Source organism: Euleptes europaea, chromosome 6 (genome assembly GCF_029931775.1).
Source record: "Euleptes europaea isolate rEulEur1 chromosome 6, rEulEur1.hap1, whole genome shotgun sequence".
Lineage (NCBI taxonomy): Eukaryota > Metazoa > Chordata > Lepidosauria > Squamata > Sphaerodactylidae > Euleptes > Euleptes europaea.
In genome coordinates, this window is record NC_079317.1 from 106,060,298 (window position 1) to 106,075,688 (window position 15,391).

Genomic DNA, 15,391 nt, shown 5'->3' on the forward strand with positions numbered 1-15,391 from the left:
GAGGTTCTGGGAGAAGCCACTAAGATCTGTACAATTCACAGAGGTGGGATTTCCCACGCTGAATGCAGCAGTGTCTCAAGGTAAGGACCCTACCCTTCCTACTTCATGTACAATATAGTTCACAGCTAATGAAAACTGCTAGCTGTGGCTTTATAATCATATCTATCCAGGAGGCTGCAATACCAATGCAACCATCAGCACATAATGTAGCTCTCCTGAGGAGCAACATCTCCAGGACACACTCATGCCAGTGTCCTGTTACGAGACGGACTTGCACCTGCTCTCCATGATGGCCTCCTCCACATGTGTGCTCTTCTCCGACATTGGACCACCTGGTGAGGTCTGGCTCATGGCTGACAGGAACTTCAGCAGCAACTTGGTGCTCTCTGTCTTCCCAGCTCCACTTTCTCCACTGTGAACAGACACACAACCCTTAGGAAAGAACTGGCCAAAGTGGTCCTCAGCGGCAGGTCTGAGAGAATGGAATATGTACAGTACAGACAGTTCCTAGCAGAGGGAGGATGGCAAGGGGAGGGCCTTGGCAATGCTTTCCCCCACTCACCTGATGAGGATACACTGGCTGTCATGGCGCCTCCACAGGCAGCTGTAGCATTCACTGGCTGTGGCAAAGATATGGGGAGGCATCTCACCCAGGCAGTGCTGTTGGTACAGGTCAATGGTAGCTGCATCATACAGGCCGGTGATGGGTTTGTAAGGATTCACAGAGATCAAGATGGAACCAATATTTGTCTGAGGGGAAATAGAGGAAGCACAATGAGAAAACTGAGCAGCTCTTGCACACCCTGAAACCTGGTTCTCCAGAAGAAAAGGATGTGTACAAAATCAACAAGCAAACTCAAATCAAATAACCTAGATTTTATTTTATACTTTTATTTATTCTTCTATTTCTATCTCACCCTCTATCCCTGGCCAAAGATCTATGGCAGTGGGGGCTAGAAGGCAGAGGTAAGAAGGCAGCTTCAAAGACCGGAACGGATATTTAAGCACAGAGATTGGCAAAGAAAGTGGGTCCTAGATCCCACCCAGGAGAGTTGGTACAGGCCCTTCCATCTGCTGTGAGACTGTGGTTCCTTGGTATACCAAGGGCCATTTGACACATCAAAGCCCCACATGGAGGCTGGCCATCAAGAACTCCACTTCTTTATGTGGGCAGAACATTTAACAGCATTTTACTTCATCTACTGGCTCCAGCATATGCAAGACCTCCACACCAGTACTACATATTCCAGATGACTAATGGTGTTGGCATGGAGATGTCTAGTTATAAATCCCAAAAGATCTCCTTCATACTGCTTAGGATCTTTCTGATACTTGGCTATGATAACCGTGTTCAAGTACTTGAAGGGCTGTCATATAGAGGAGGGTGCAGAGTTGTTTTCTGTTGCTCAAGAAGGTCGGACCAGAACCAACAGGTTGAAATTAAATCATAAGAGTTTCCGTCTAGACATTAGGAAGAATTTTCTAACAGTTAGAGCGGTTCCTCAGTGGAACAGGCTTCCTCGGGAGGTGGTAAGCTCTCCTTCCCTGGAGGTTTTTAAGAAGAGGTTAGATGGCCATCTGTCAGCAATGCTGATTCTGTGACCTTAGGCAGATGATAAGACGGAGGGCATCTTGGCCATCTTCTGGTCACTAGGGGTGTGGAGTGGGGAGATAGTTGTGAATTTCCTGCATTGTGCAGGGGGTTGGACTTGGTGGCCCTGGTGGTCCCTTCCAACTCTATGATTCTATGATTCTATGATTGTGCAGAAATTAAGCAATAAATTAGTGGCGATCTTCAAGAACCACTAGCAAGTATGTACATCTACTTGCACTGGCCATAACAAAAGAAAAATTAATATCACCATGAACAAGCCTCTGCAAAAATACAAAGAATAATATTGTTTAAACTGGAAACCAGCTATTACATTAATATAACTAAAACAGATTTATTCACCCCAATCCAGAGGACATTCACACATGAAACCATCGGCGTCTGAATTAGGATGTCATCTATCTACACTACATCGCTTTCAGTGTGTTGCCCATTCATTTCATCAACAAAAGTATAGTGTCCAGATCACATGAAGTGCTGGTGATCACTTTGCTCTGGTTAGACCTCACCTAGAGTACTGTGTTCAGTTTTGGGCACCGCAATTTAAGAAAGATGTAGACAAGTTGGAATGTGTCCAGAGGAGGGCAACAAAGATGGTGAGGGGTCTGGAGACCAAGTCCTATGAGGAAAGGTTGAAGGAGCTGGGTATGTTAGCCTGAAGAGGAGAAGACTGAGAGATGACATGATAACCATCTTCAAGTACTTGAAGGGCTGTCAAAGAGAGGATGGTGCCAAGTTGTTTTCTGTTGCCCCAGAAGGTCGGACCCGAACCAACGGGTTGAAATTAAATCAAGAGTTTCTGTCTAGACATTAGGAAGAATTTTCTAACAGTTAGAGCGGTTCCTCAGTGGAACAGGCTTCCTCAGGAGGTGGTAAGCTCTCCTTCCCTGGAGGTTTTTAAGAAGAGATTAGATGGCCATCTGTCAGCAATGCTGATTCTATAACTTTAAGCAGATGATGAGAGGAAAGGCATCTTTGCCATCATTTGGGCATGGAGTAGGGGGTCACTGGGGGTGTGGGGGGGAGGTAGTTGTGAATTTCCTGCATTGTTTAAGGGGTTGGACTAGATGACCCTGGTGGTCCCTTAAAACTCTGATTCTATTATTCATTCAGATCTGTATCCTCACCCTTATGCTGGTATATAATGACATGTGAATAGAGTTAGATCAGGGCCACTAACTAAAATAATAATAAACAACTAGGACAAAATTCACAATTTTTTGCCACCCAGTAAGTGTGAAACCTTGACTTACCATAAGAAAAGTAGTCCATTCTCTAGTGTGTGTGTAAAGTGCCTTCAAGTCGCAGGCGACTTATGGCAACCCCTTTTTGGGGTTTTCATGGCAAGAGACTAACAGAGGTGGTTTGCCAGTGCCTTCCTCTGCACAGCAACCCTGCTAATCCTTGGTGGTCTCCCATCCAAATACTAACCAGGGCTGACCCTGCTTAGCTTCTGAGATCTGACGAGATCAGGCTAGCCTGGGCCATCCAGGTCAGGGCCCATTCTTTAGTAGGGGCTAACTATTTTGATCTAACATCCATATACAGTGGGCAGTTCAGCAACGAAAGAGGCCAAGTTTTAACTGAACCTTTTCTACAATACACAAGTAACCTTCTAGAATTATTATTTTAGAAGTGTTCTCCCAGAACATTTGTAGGGATTGCTTGAAATCTCAGTGTTGTAAAAACCTACCTTAATGGCTAATACAACAAGTTGGAGAAAGTTTTCTGTTCCTACTGAAATCCCACCCCCCCACACACTTTTGTCTTAATGGACTACATAAATTGAAAAGCAGCCTTCCTGTAGCATGCTAGTATTACCCCAATTTATAAATGCACTGATTGAAACAATTATTTCCAAGTTCACTCAATTATTCAGGTCAGGCCCATGAATTTTATTTGTTGCATGTAGTGGTTAAGAGCTGTGGACTCTAATCTGGAGAACCAGGTTTGATTCCCCACTCCTCCACATGAAGCCTGCTGGGTGACCTTGAGCTTGTCACAGTTCTCTCAGAACTCTCTCAGCCCATGTGGAGGCAGGCAATGGCAAACCACCTCTGAAACATCTCTTGCCTTGAAAACCCAACTGGGTAACCAGGATTAATGGCACTTTCCACCACACTCTATGCAGTATTTAAAAGTGCTTTCTTGCCCAAGGTCTTCAGCAGCAGTTCTAATCACAACTTAGATACACAGCTCAAAAAGTCCCAATGAACATATGAAGTTCCATTTAGCGAGTCAGACCATTTGTCTATCAAGGTAAATACCGTTCTCTCTAGCTGGCAGCATCTTTCCAGGTCTTAAGCAGAAATCTTTCACATATCCTTCTAACTACCTTACCCTTTTCACTGGAGATGCTGGGGATAGATCATGGGATTGCCTGCAGTTTGCATCACTGAACCACAGCCTCTCCCCTTTGCTACACCCCCTGTCAGAATTGCATGAATATCTCCCTCACAACAGCTGCAGTCAGGGATGCCAGCCTCCAGGTGGGACCTGGGGATCCCTGAGAATTACAGCTCATCTCCAGACTACAGAGATCAGTTCCCCTGAAGAAAATGGCTGCTTTGAAGGGTGGACTCTATGGCACTGTACCCACTGAGGTCCTTATCCTCCCCAGGCTCAATCCCCTTATCTCCAGGGGTTACCCAGACTGGTTCTGGCAACCCTACCTCTCCATCCTCCGCCGATGGCCAGGTGGGAACTGGCAACCCTAGCTGCAGTAGCAATGGTAGCCAACTTGTTTTAGCAATAGTCAAAAAGGGCAAGAGTCCAGTAGCACCTTGCCCTTTTTGACTACTGCAAACAGACTAACACGGCTACCCACTGTGAATTGTTTTAGCAAGTGTGCTAGTGAAGCACTCTAGTGCTTATTTTAAGTCACATGCATGACCACATACTGATTGTTTGCTTGTTTCCTTCTAGTCTACTAAACTGGGGGGGGGGGGGCAGGCTGTTGAGCAGCAAAAGTAAGGCAGGCAGAAATTCAGGCTTAACTCTATGCCACAGAAAGGCCCATTGTTCCAAGGACCATGTTGACTCTTAGATACATTGCCACCAGAGGGCAATACTTTACCTCAGTCCCAAGGAACTGGCTGGTTTGAGATAATAAAATCTAACCAACGTATGACCTCAGAAGCCTACTGTTGTATTCTGCTGCATGTGTAAACCAAGCCTGAGTAAATCAACCATATGAATTTTACTTGGTTAGATGATTAAATATGTATATGAGTAAAAACAATAATTCTGAATTGAAAAAAATAGCATCCCCCCACATGACATGAATTCCTTTTTAGGATGGCACATTCAGGTGTCATAAAAGGTATTCCTTTCTGTGTGTGAGAGAAAGGGGGTTGCCTGTTCTAAGATGGTGTTTTTATGAGGACTTGTATTAAATTAATATTTTTAAAATTATGCTGCTCAGTTAAACAGGGATATCTTGTTGATCAAAAGTGTTTCAAACAAATGTTGAATCTTTAATAAATAACAACCACATATTGGTGATGCACACAAAAAATGAGATCCTGTTCATGGGGGCAGGATTGCATAAAGAAACAAGCTGCTTTTTGGCTACATTAACTAGTCCTAAACCTTCCAACTGAACAAATTAACCTTTCCACAAAACTGAGATCTCTCTTAGGGCCAAATGACATATTTATGCAGGAAATATGTTGGGATCCCCCAACATTTTTTTTAAACTGAAATGCAGCTATGAGAGGATGCCAATTTGCTCACAGTGAGAGAGCTGAGTGAGGAATGGGGTTGTTTTCCCTTGTGTCATTTTAACTGATTAAAACAGCTCTCTTTCCCACCCTAGCTGCTGTTTGACTTGTGTGGAAGAAAATTTAGGCATCTGTATTTTTCTCCTGCAGGGGAAACAGTAGACTGGGGTTGGGGGAGACCATGAATCTTCCAGGGAGCATATATTTTCCCCCTTAGAAATACCTTAGACTCCTTGATATCCTTCTAGTGAAGATTAGGAATATCTGTGTGTGTGTAAAGTGCCGTCAAGCCGCAGGCGACTTATGGCGACCCCTTTTTGGGGTTTTCATGGCAAGAGACTAACAGAGGTGGTTTGCTAGTGCCTTCCTCTGCACAGCAACCCTGGTATTCCTTGGTGGTCTCCCATCCAAGTACTAACCATGGCTGACCCTGCTTAGCTTCTGAGATATGACAAGATCAGGCTAGCCTGGGCCATCCAGGTCAGGGCTAGGAATATCTAGTGGTACACCAAAGGCTATTGCACAGAGGATGGGAAAGATTCATCATTCACAGGACAAGAATCAATGGTTGTAAATGGAAAGCATATCTTAAGAGGAAGTCAAAAGGACTGAGACGTCAGAGCTCTGCCAAAGGAAAAAAGGAAGCTAAGGGGTCTTTATGGCTTTCTAAAAATTTATGGAGAGATGAAGCTATTAAAGTAGAGGGAGATATGCTATTTAGGGTAAAGGATATCATGAGTTCAAGAACAATTATATAAGCTGCTCATTAAGAAAATGCAGTTCAAAGAATTGGAGGGCAGAGATTTGTTATCAGTTTTGAGGGCAGAGATTTGTTATCAGTTTTAAAACAGAGCCAGGCACATTTAAGAGAGGCAGTATGATGCATTTTCACTTGATGTCTCAGCAATGGCCTTCCAAATTGAAGAAGAAAATATTCTCCACTGATTCTCCCCATATTCCTTTCTCAAAGGCAGAGACTGCCACAAGTGGAGATGGGACATCAGACATGGTGCCTGAGTGGAAAGGAAATCTCTTAGGATTTCGTAGGGTGTGTTAATTCCTCATGGCCCCATCCCCATCAAATGCCTAGAGACAGGGCAATGAGTATTCCTTAGGCAGGCTTATCTGCTATCATCCTTCTTTTCATTTTTCCTCTTCATTATTCCACATCCACATTTTGGCCAGTTGAAGGAATAAGCCAACAGCATATAGACTCAGCAAGCCCCCTCACCAAGAATCTTCTGAGCTCTGGCAGTAGTTAGAAGTAGTAGTGTACTGGACACAGTTGAACACATCAGATTTTGATGTGTTCCTGGCACCCCTTGTCCTCCCAGTTGCCAGGTAAATCTTCTTACAAAAAGATAATACTTTTATGCCTCATGTCCATTTGATGAGTTGGGAGGGATTCTAAAACATCTTGAGTTGGGAAGGGATTCTACAATGGATGAGGCTGGATTGTCACAAGCGATTTTCCAAAGTAGTACATGTTAGCACCTTAGAACAGGAGAACTCAACAAATTCCGAACAGCACATGAAGAATCATCATGAAAGACGTTCCAACACATTGCAGGCCTAGCCCTTCCTTGGGAGAAAATAAATTATTTTTATTTTTTATTTCATTTCTATCCTGTCCTTTCCTGAGGTCAGGCTCAAACTAAACTTTTTTTTGGTAATTTTTTAAAATCCCTGCTGAAACTTACTAAATACTCCGAAAGGCAGACCTCAAGCCAAAATGTGCTGGGACGTAGGGTCTTTCACATTAAATCTTTATGTACCTCTTGGAATTTTAAAGGTGGCTCTCCAGGCAATTGTCCTTCTGCCCAAACCTTTCAGCCTGCTATGTGTGCTATGTGGGGATATACTACTGAATTATCTGGAAGGACTCATCTTAAGGTTACCAAACTGTTCTAAGAGACATGGAGCTGCTGCCGCTCTGTACCTGTAATGTCTATTACAAACAGTATGTGAAATGAGGTCACGCATTGACTAGAGCAGTGGCATGACACCCAACATGATGATTTCAGGTTACGCAGTGTTTGTGTCAGAAGTTACAAGCAAGACCATGTCTCTCATCACATCTAGTATGACGTAGAGGTGATGTATGCGAAGCACTCTGAAAATGCTCAAATAAACATTATGTAAATGCAAAGTATTATTATTTGCTTTCCCCTACAGCCGAGAAGGGGGAAGGGAAAAAGCAAGGAGAGGAAATGAGGGTAGACAGGTTACAATGAGATAGGTGAGAGCAAAACAGATTGTAAGGTCTGTATAGTGAAGGACATTTTGTCCAGGGAAGATTGACGAGCTGGGGGAAAGAGACAGAAGAGGGCAGACAAGGAAGCACGTTGTCACTAGACAGCAGGATTCATTACTATGCAACATAGATTTCGTAACTTCCTTGCCTGCCCAAAATGGAGAAGACGCTTCCCAGAAATCGGGTCACTTAATGGATCATTTACTGGAATACAAGATGCATACAGTCCTGTTGCCTTAGTAACTGTTGCTATGCAACAGAGTCTGAGATCTACATTTCAATATCAGAATGTGAAGATAGTTGAGCACAGGTGAGGAAGCACATCTCATGACCCTTCTCGCACACCAAGGTAATCTTGCAAAAGCAGAAATAATACTGAATTCCCTGATGAGCCTTTCCTCTCATAAAAAATCCACTAAGTAATCATGAAATGGAAAACCAGAATCCTTACTACCTCTTGCATGAAGATAATTCACAGTGGGTAGCCGTGTTAGCCGTGTTAGCCGTGTTGGTATCTGTGGCTCACAAAAGCTCATACCCTACCAGAAAATATTTTTGTTAGTCTTTAAGGTGCTACTGGACTCTTGCCCTTTTTGACTACCTCTTGCATGTATAACATCTTTCAGCTGAAAAAATGCTTCCAAGAAACACCTGGAGTTATCACAATTTTAGGTTCTGAATATCCTCTTACAGGAAGAGACCAGCCTAAACAGTCTATGACTCAGTGATGCAGCATCCAATTTGCATGCAGAAGGTTTTAGCTTCAATCCCTGGTATGTCCCATTAAAGGAATCAGGTATTAAGTGATAGGAAAGACCTCTGCCTGAAACCCTGGACAGCCTCTGTCCACCCTAGAATCATAGAATCAGAGTTGGAAGGTATCACCAGGGTCATCTAGTCCAACCCCCTACCCAATGCAGGATATTAACAACTACCTCCCCCCCACATCCCCAGTGACCCCAACCCTCCCCTCACCATGCAGGTTCCAACAAGCAAAGCACTCCCGACAGATGGCCATCCAGCCTCTGCTTAAAGTCCTCCAAAAACGGGGCCTCCACCACCCTCCGAGGCAGTGCATTCCACCATCGAACAGCCCTCACCATCAGAAAGTTCTTCCTAATATTTAGGTGGAATCGCTTTTCTATTAGTTTAAATCCATTACTCTGTGTCCTAGTGTCAGACCTCAGCAACACGTTGCGTTTCTTGTAAAGGGACTCCAATCCAGACGTTGCCGCGAGTTAGAAGTTTTATTCAGAAAGTCAGCGAGTTCAGCAAGTCATAGAAACGTAAGGCTAGAATACAGGCATGGGGAAAACTTGGTACATATATAGGGAAAATACAATGGGGCTGATTAGGTTTGGATACAAAGAAACATTAAGAAGTTAACTGCCGGTAACGACTTAAGACAACGCATATAGGAAATTAACGTGTGCATTAACTGGCTGATCTTCCCGGGCTCCCGACATTGTTCCGTGGGACCTGGTATCAGATCAGCGATTATTCGGGTGGGGCTCCATTGAGGTGCAGATGTCATGCGGGAGACCGAGTGCAAAACGGGGGGGGGGGAAATGGAGTGCACAAAAACTCCATTTTGTCTGTGTGGGGAACCATCTTGTTTTTACCCGGGGCCGACAGGGAGCCTAGCTGACATCTAGTCTCTGGAGCAACAGAGAACATGCTAGTTCCCTCATCAACATGACATCCCTTCAAATATTTAAACATGGCTATCATGTCTCCCCTCAACCTTCTCCAAACTAAACAAACCCAACTCCCTAAGTCTCTCCTCACAGGGCATGGATTCCAGACCTTTGACCATTCTGGTCGCCCTCCTCTGGACACACTCCAACTTGTCAACATCCTTCTTAAATTGTGGAGCCCAAAACTGGACACAGTATTTCAAGCGAGGTTTGACCAATGCAAAATACAGTGGTAGTATTACTTCCCTTGATCTAGACCAGTGGTTGGCAAACTCATTAGTCAACAGAGCCAAATATCAACAGTACAACGATTGAGATTTCTTTTGAGAGCCAAAACGCTTTTTAACAACCATTCATGCACGGGAGGTTTTGCCTTGGATTTGCCGCTCCCTAGATGCACATGTTCCCCATCTGCATTCTCAAAACTCTGCAGGGGGGCTTATTGTTGAGTTTTGAGAATCTGGATGGGGAAAATGTGCATCTGAGTGGCAAATCCAAGGCAAAACCTCCCATTCATAAATGGCCAAATTTGATTAGCATTCTCTCTATCCCATCATCCAAGTCATTTATAAAAATATTAAATAGTACTGGTCCCAAGACAGACCCCTGTGGGTCTGATAGATCAATGGTCTTATTCACTCTAAGACATCTTGTGGTGCTGAGGGTCCACAGGGTTCCCACCAGGGGTGACCTTCTCCTCCCCGCTGGACAGGCCTGAGGGCCTCCTCGTCCTCAGACCAGTTGGAAGGGGAGTATGAACTGTCCTCCTCTTCCGGGGCTTCCAGCTTGGCCGCTTGTGTGCCAGTCTGGAGCCTCCAAATCCTTCTCCCTCTTCTGGGCCTATTCCTGCTCAGGGCCAGGCTGCCCGCTGCCACACTACCTTCACCCTGCTGCCCATCAGCTGTTTGGTGGCTAGGGCAGGCACGGCGAGGGAGACGCTGCTGCGGACGAGCACTGCTCCGCCGGGCCCTTCGGATCTTGCTGCCTCAGGCTGGGTGGCCTCAGGCTCGGTCTCCCTCAGCCACGCTTGTTGGCTGCGCCCAACTTCTTCCGCTCCAGGGCTGCTCTCTCTGGGGCGGTGTATCACCAGCGGCCCACTGGCTGCTGGGACGTGCTCCGCTGCCTCCTCTTCTGCACCAGAGCTAAGTTGGAGCTGAGGGGCGAGTCTTGGGCCGGACCCAGGACACACACACCCCGGGGGAATGTCAAGCACCATCCTCTGAGTCTTCAAAGATTCTCAATGTGTAGTCAGTGGTGACTAACTGCGTCCTCGGCTAGTGATGGATGGTGAAGCTAAATGGGAGCAGAGAGAGGTACCATCTCAACACCCTGGCATTATGATCTTTCATACAACTCATCCAGAAGAGCGGAGCATGGTACTTAACTATGGAGAAGGGGTTATTTACAAAATAGAAGTGAAGGGCCAAACGACCCACTTAATGGCCATTGCCTCCTGTTCAACTGTAGTGTATTTCTGCTCAGCTAGTTGGAGCTTATGGCCCAGGTACATATTGGGATGTTCCTGCCCATCGCATTCTTGGGTCAAGACTGCTCCCAGGCAGACGCATCGGTGTAGACGATGGTTGGTCGAAATCGGGGTTCCGTAAGACAGGATCCCGAGATAGTGTGCCCCTGAGATTGTGGAAGACGGTGACCTGTTCCTCCGTCCATCAGGTAGTGTTTAGTTGGTCCTTCCTAAGACAGTCAGTCAGGGGACTCGCTCTGGTGGCAAAGTGTGGGATGAACTTACTATAATAGCCAACGAGCCCAAGGAACCGGCACAGCTGTTTTTTGGTCCTGGGGGTCAGGGCGTTCTCCAAGGTGGTCACTTTTACTGGCAACAGCTTCAGCTTTCCCTTGCCCACTATGTACCCCAGGTACTTCAATTCCCAGAAACCCAGCCGACTTTTGTTGGGGTTGGCCTCAAGCCCCGCGGCATGTAATGCTCTTAGGACTTTTTCGAGGTGTTGTAAGTGCGTCAGGGCTAAAAATGATTATAATGTTGATATAAGCCAATGAGTAACCCTGACACTGAGCTAGGGCCTGATCCACTAGCAGTTGAAACATGGCAGCTACTCCATGCAACCCGAAGGGCATGACCTTGAATTGAAAGAGTCCAGTGGGTGTCATGAAGGCTGCCTTTCCTCATCCCCTGGGCACATGGGGATCTGCCAATAGCCTTTGGTGAGATCTATGGCCGATAGGTATTGGGCAGCCCCCAACGAGTCTATCAGGAGATCCGCTCAGGGCATTGGGTATGCGTCAAATTGCGCAATCTTGTTGACTTCCCGGTAGTCCACACAGAATTGGATGCTCCCGTCTGGCTTTGGTACCAAGACAATGGAACTACACCATGTGCTGTGGGAGGGTTCTATGACACCCATAGCCAACATCTTTTCCACCTCTTGGTTGACAATCTCCCATTGTCGGCGGGGTATCGGATGCCATGGAGTGTGTTCTATTTGACCTGGCGGTGTGCAAATGGCATGGGAGCCACACGGGGTATGCCCTGGAACCTGAGAGAATACTGGGGGTGATCTCTATAACAAGACCTGGATTTGTTGCCTCTGCCCCAACAATAGTCCGTCATCAAGGTGTGGCTGCCCTGTTGAGAAACTTGAGGTCCCCACAGCAGCTCACCCTCAGTCAAGTCTAAGGGTTCTGTCCCTAAATGGCAGGACCCCGCCACTGCCACTCCTTGAGGTAGTTAATATGTAGCTTCTTACATTATCTGCGAGTAGGGTCACAGAGTATTCCATAGGAACACGGTCCCAGCACCTTAGTGACCTCATAGGGGCTTCGCCATGGGTCCTCTTTCAAGGGCCCGAACACCCTCCCACTGACCAAGACTTGGGCCCCTACTGGCAAAACCTGCTGGCAAGCCCCTTTGTCATAATATTCCTTCTGGGCTTGCTGAGCCCGTTCCAGGTTGTGGCTGGCCAACTCACGGGCCACGTGGAGGCTGTCCTTCAACTGTTGGAGATATTCGGATACTCCTAGGCCTGCCAGTTCCCCCTGATCTACCCATTGCCTTTCTCCCACCTTGAGTATCCCCAGTGATAGACGCCCATATACCATTCAAAGAGGCATAGCCTGTGGAGTTTCCCGCACTGAGAACAGTATGGGGTCGAGGTAGAGGTCCCAATGATTGGGTTTGTTCTGGCAAGCTTCCTTAACATGGCCTTCAATGTCTGATTGAAATGTTCCACCAACCCATCTGTCTGGGGGTGGGCTATTGACGTGAAGACCTATTGGATCCTTATGCTTTACACAGCTAGTGGGAGAGGGTTGCAGTGAAGGAGGTACCCTGATCTGTAATGATCTCGCGAGGAAGGCCTACATGTGAGAAGAAATGTATCAGGGTCTGACAGACCCCGGAGGCCTGCATGGTGCGTAGGGTAGGCTTCCGGGTATCAGGTCACATAGTCCACAAGGACCAAGATGAAGCGGAATCCCCTGGGAGTTCTAGGTAAAGGGCCTATGAAATCCATTGTGACCAGGTCAAACGGGGTCCAGATCCTGGGCAAGGGACACAAGGGTACCTTTGGGGTACCCTCCCCCCAACTATTGACATTGTGGGCAGGAGAGGCAGAACTGTTTAGCGTCCCGGGAGATGGCGAGCCAAAAGAACCTCGCCTCAATTACGGTCCAGAGTGTTTTTCACTCCTTGATAGCCAGCCCAGGAATGATCACGGCTAAGCAGCACAGGTGTTCCAAGCACTGTTTGATTTCCTGATTGGGCCTTCCCGCCATGCGGTACCACACCTCTTGTTCTTTCAGTATGCGAGGCAGCTGGGTGGCCCGGTGATCGTCTTGGATGACCCCATCACTCACCACCATCATTTTCCGACATGTCGTCAGTGAACTGTCGGCCTCCTTGTCTTGTGAGAAGGCTATGTCTTTTGCCCATCTTTTCGCAGTTTTGCCATCCTCCTCTTGAGTTGGGACATTGTCTTGCTTGGGACTTCTTTCCACAGATGGGCCAAGAGCCTCATCATCCATTGTCTCAATAGTCCCCACCATTGGGACCTCCACCCTGGTCGTTGGGGAATGGGCTGCCTGGGGCATGTCCTGGAAGCGTGAGAGAGCCATCGATATAGAGGACCCGGTGTCTATCAAGGCTTGGACTTGGTGCCCTCGAAGGATGATGGGTATCCTTAGGATGGGAGGCCGACTCACCGGGGAAGAAACTTGCATGGCCTCTTCCCATCTGAGGTCACGCTCAATGAGGAGGGCAGTCCTTTCAGAAGTGTCCCCACTGGCAGAAGGTAAAGCAGGGCCGTGGACTCTTGATTCCCTGGTTGGGCGCTTCTCCCCAGGCCTCTGGGATGGCCCCTCCGTGTTTTGCCCTGTCTCCCTGTCCAGAGTCTACCGGGGTTATCCAACACAGGCAAGGGCCCCCAAGCACAGGAACATGAGGAATGGGCCCAGCCCGGCTCCCCTTCTGCCCATCCCCGGGACCCCAGGAACCCGGGGTCACATGTCTCCTTTGGCTTCTTCCCGCACAATTTCTCATGGTTCTGATGTCAGGGCATTCTCTAAAAGCTTAGTGGCATCTGCTGGGGTCGTGGGTTTGTTGTAGTTGAGCCACTTCTTTGCTCGGGCAGGGATCACTTGCAATAGTTGATTGAGCACTACCTGATCTACAATGGCCTTGGGTAGTGTTGGCTTCAGCCATCTGTTGTAGATCGGCTGGCCTCTCTGCTCCTGTCCCGTCCTTCCCTTTCTTCCCTCCCTCTTATTCCTTCATCTTATCTTTTTTTTCCCTTTTCCTTGTCTGTTCCTTCTCCAGCCCTGTTACTATGGTATTCCTGGCCTTGGGCCGGAGGGCCCCCAGTTGACTACAATTTTGGCCAACCTCCTCGGTGAAGACCTGCTTATAAGATCTAGTGCATAAATTAGGGATTATAAATTATAAAATTATAAATTTTGCATAAATCTATGCAAAATTGGGCTTAGTTTTAAAGGTTATATGATATGTTTTTATCATTGTGTATTTATATTACATGTTTTTATACTGTTGCAAACTGCCCTGAGCCAGGCAGTGCCGTAATAAATAATTATAAATAAATAGATCACTTACATAGATTCGGTCCTGCTGGTAGCGCTGGTGCAGATTGAGCAAGATGGCAGCCTCGTGCAAGTCCCCCAGCATGGACATGTCCTCCACTCCCTCCACACTGGACTGGTGCATTGGCAGAATCTTCTCCCTGGGCAGAGAGGCCCATGGGTAGCAGAACTTCTGCAGGGATCAAAAATATGGTAGAGAGAAATGCTAAACAGCACGATAGTCTGGGCTAAAGGCTCTGGCAGCTCTAATTGACTGTTTCTGCTCATGAGAAACAAGATACGTTTTTTCAATAAGCAGGATGTGGAAACACAGGCATACTCTGAGCCATTTCACCCATTATGTAGAGGCAACCCAAAGTTAGCTACTCAGTGAATATTCAGCAGGGATCTGCAGCCAATTATGGCTGTCTGACACATCTACATGTTTTCAGATACGTGCAAAATATAACATTCTCTCTTTACACTTGCATCGGAATGCCTAAAATTGTAACATTTGAAGTAGTCCTCAGAAACCACACAGGAGTGTCTGGATAAAAAGCCCAAACGTCTGTACTTTTGGCTCTGTGCTCAGTGTCACTAATTGTGCAGAATATGTTAAGCCGAATTGTTCAGGAGGGTATTTTTATAATATGTAATAAGGTTGTAATATGTAATAAGGGAAGATGACTGGGGAAGGCACTGGCAAACCACCCTGCAAACAAAGTCTGTCTAGTAAACATTGGGATGTGACATCACCCCATAGGTCAGGAATGACCTGGTGCTTGCACAGGGGACCTTTACCTTTTAATAAGGTTGCAGTCAATGTCAGAGATATTTTAGGCAATTTTCACTGCTTTGTTCCACTGTTTTGAAACCCAGCTCTGTTGCTTTGTTTGTATAATGTTATTCATTGTTAGTTGTATGATTTACACTGTTCTTGCATTGTTTTAAATTGTGTAATCCACCCTGAGTCTCAGCAAGAAGGGTAGACTATAAATGAAGTAATTCAAATAAAATAATAAATGCACTGACTGTGTGGTTAATCTAGCTTCCTACC

General features: G+C 46.5%; 1 protein-coding gene across 1 annotated transcript in view; it reads right to left on the minus strand.

The window, feature by feature from the left end:
* Positions 1-15,391, minus strand: part of LOC130479639 (unconventional myosin-X-like) — a 130,643-nt gene that overhangs the window by 80,542 nt on the left and 34,710 nt on the right. The window contains exons 5-7 of the mRNA XM_056852032.1: positions 14,369-14,527; positions 563-750; positions 278-412 (exon numbers count right to left, since the gene is read on the minus strand). Coding sequence (XP_056708010.1) covers positions 278-412; positions 563-750; positions 14,369-14,527 — 482 coding nt within the window. The remainder of the gene's footprint in view (positions 1-277; positions 413-562; positions 751-14,368; positions 14,528-15,391) is intronic.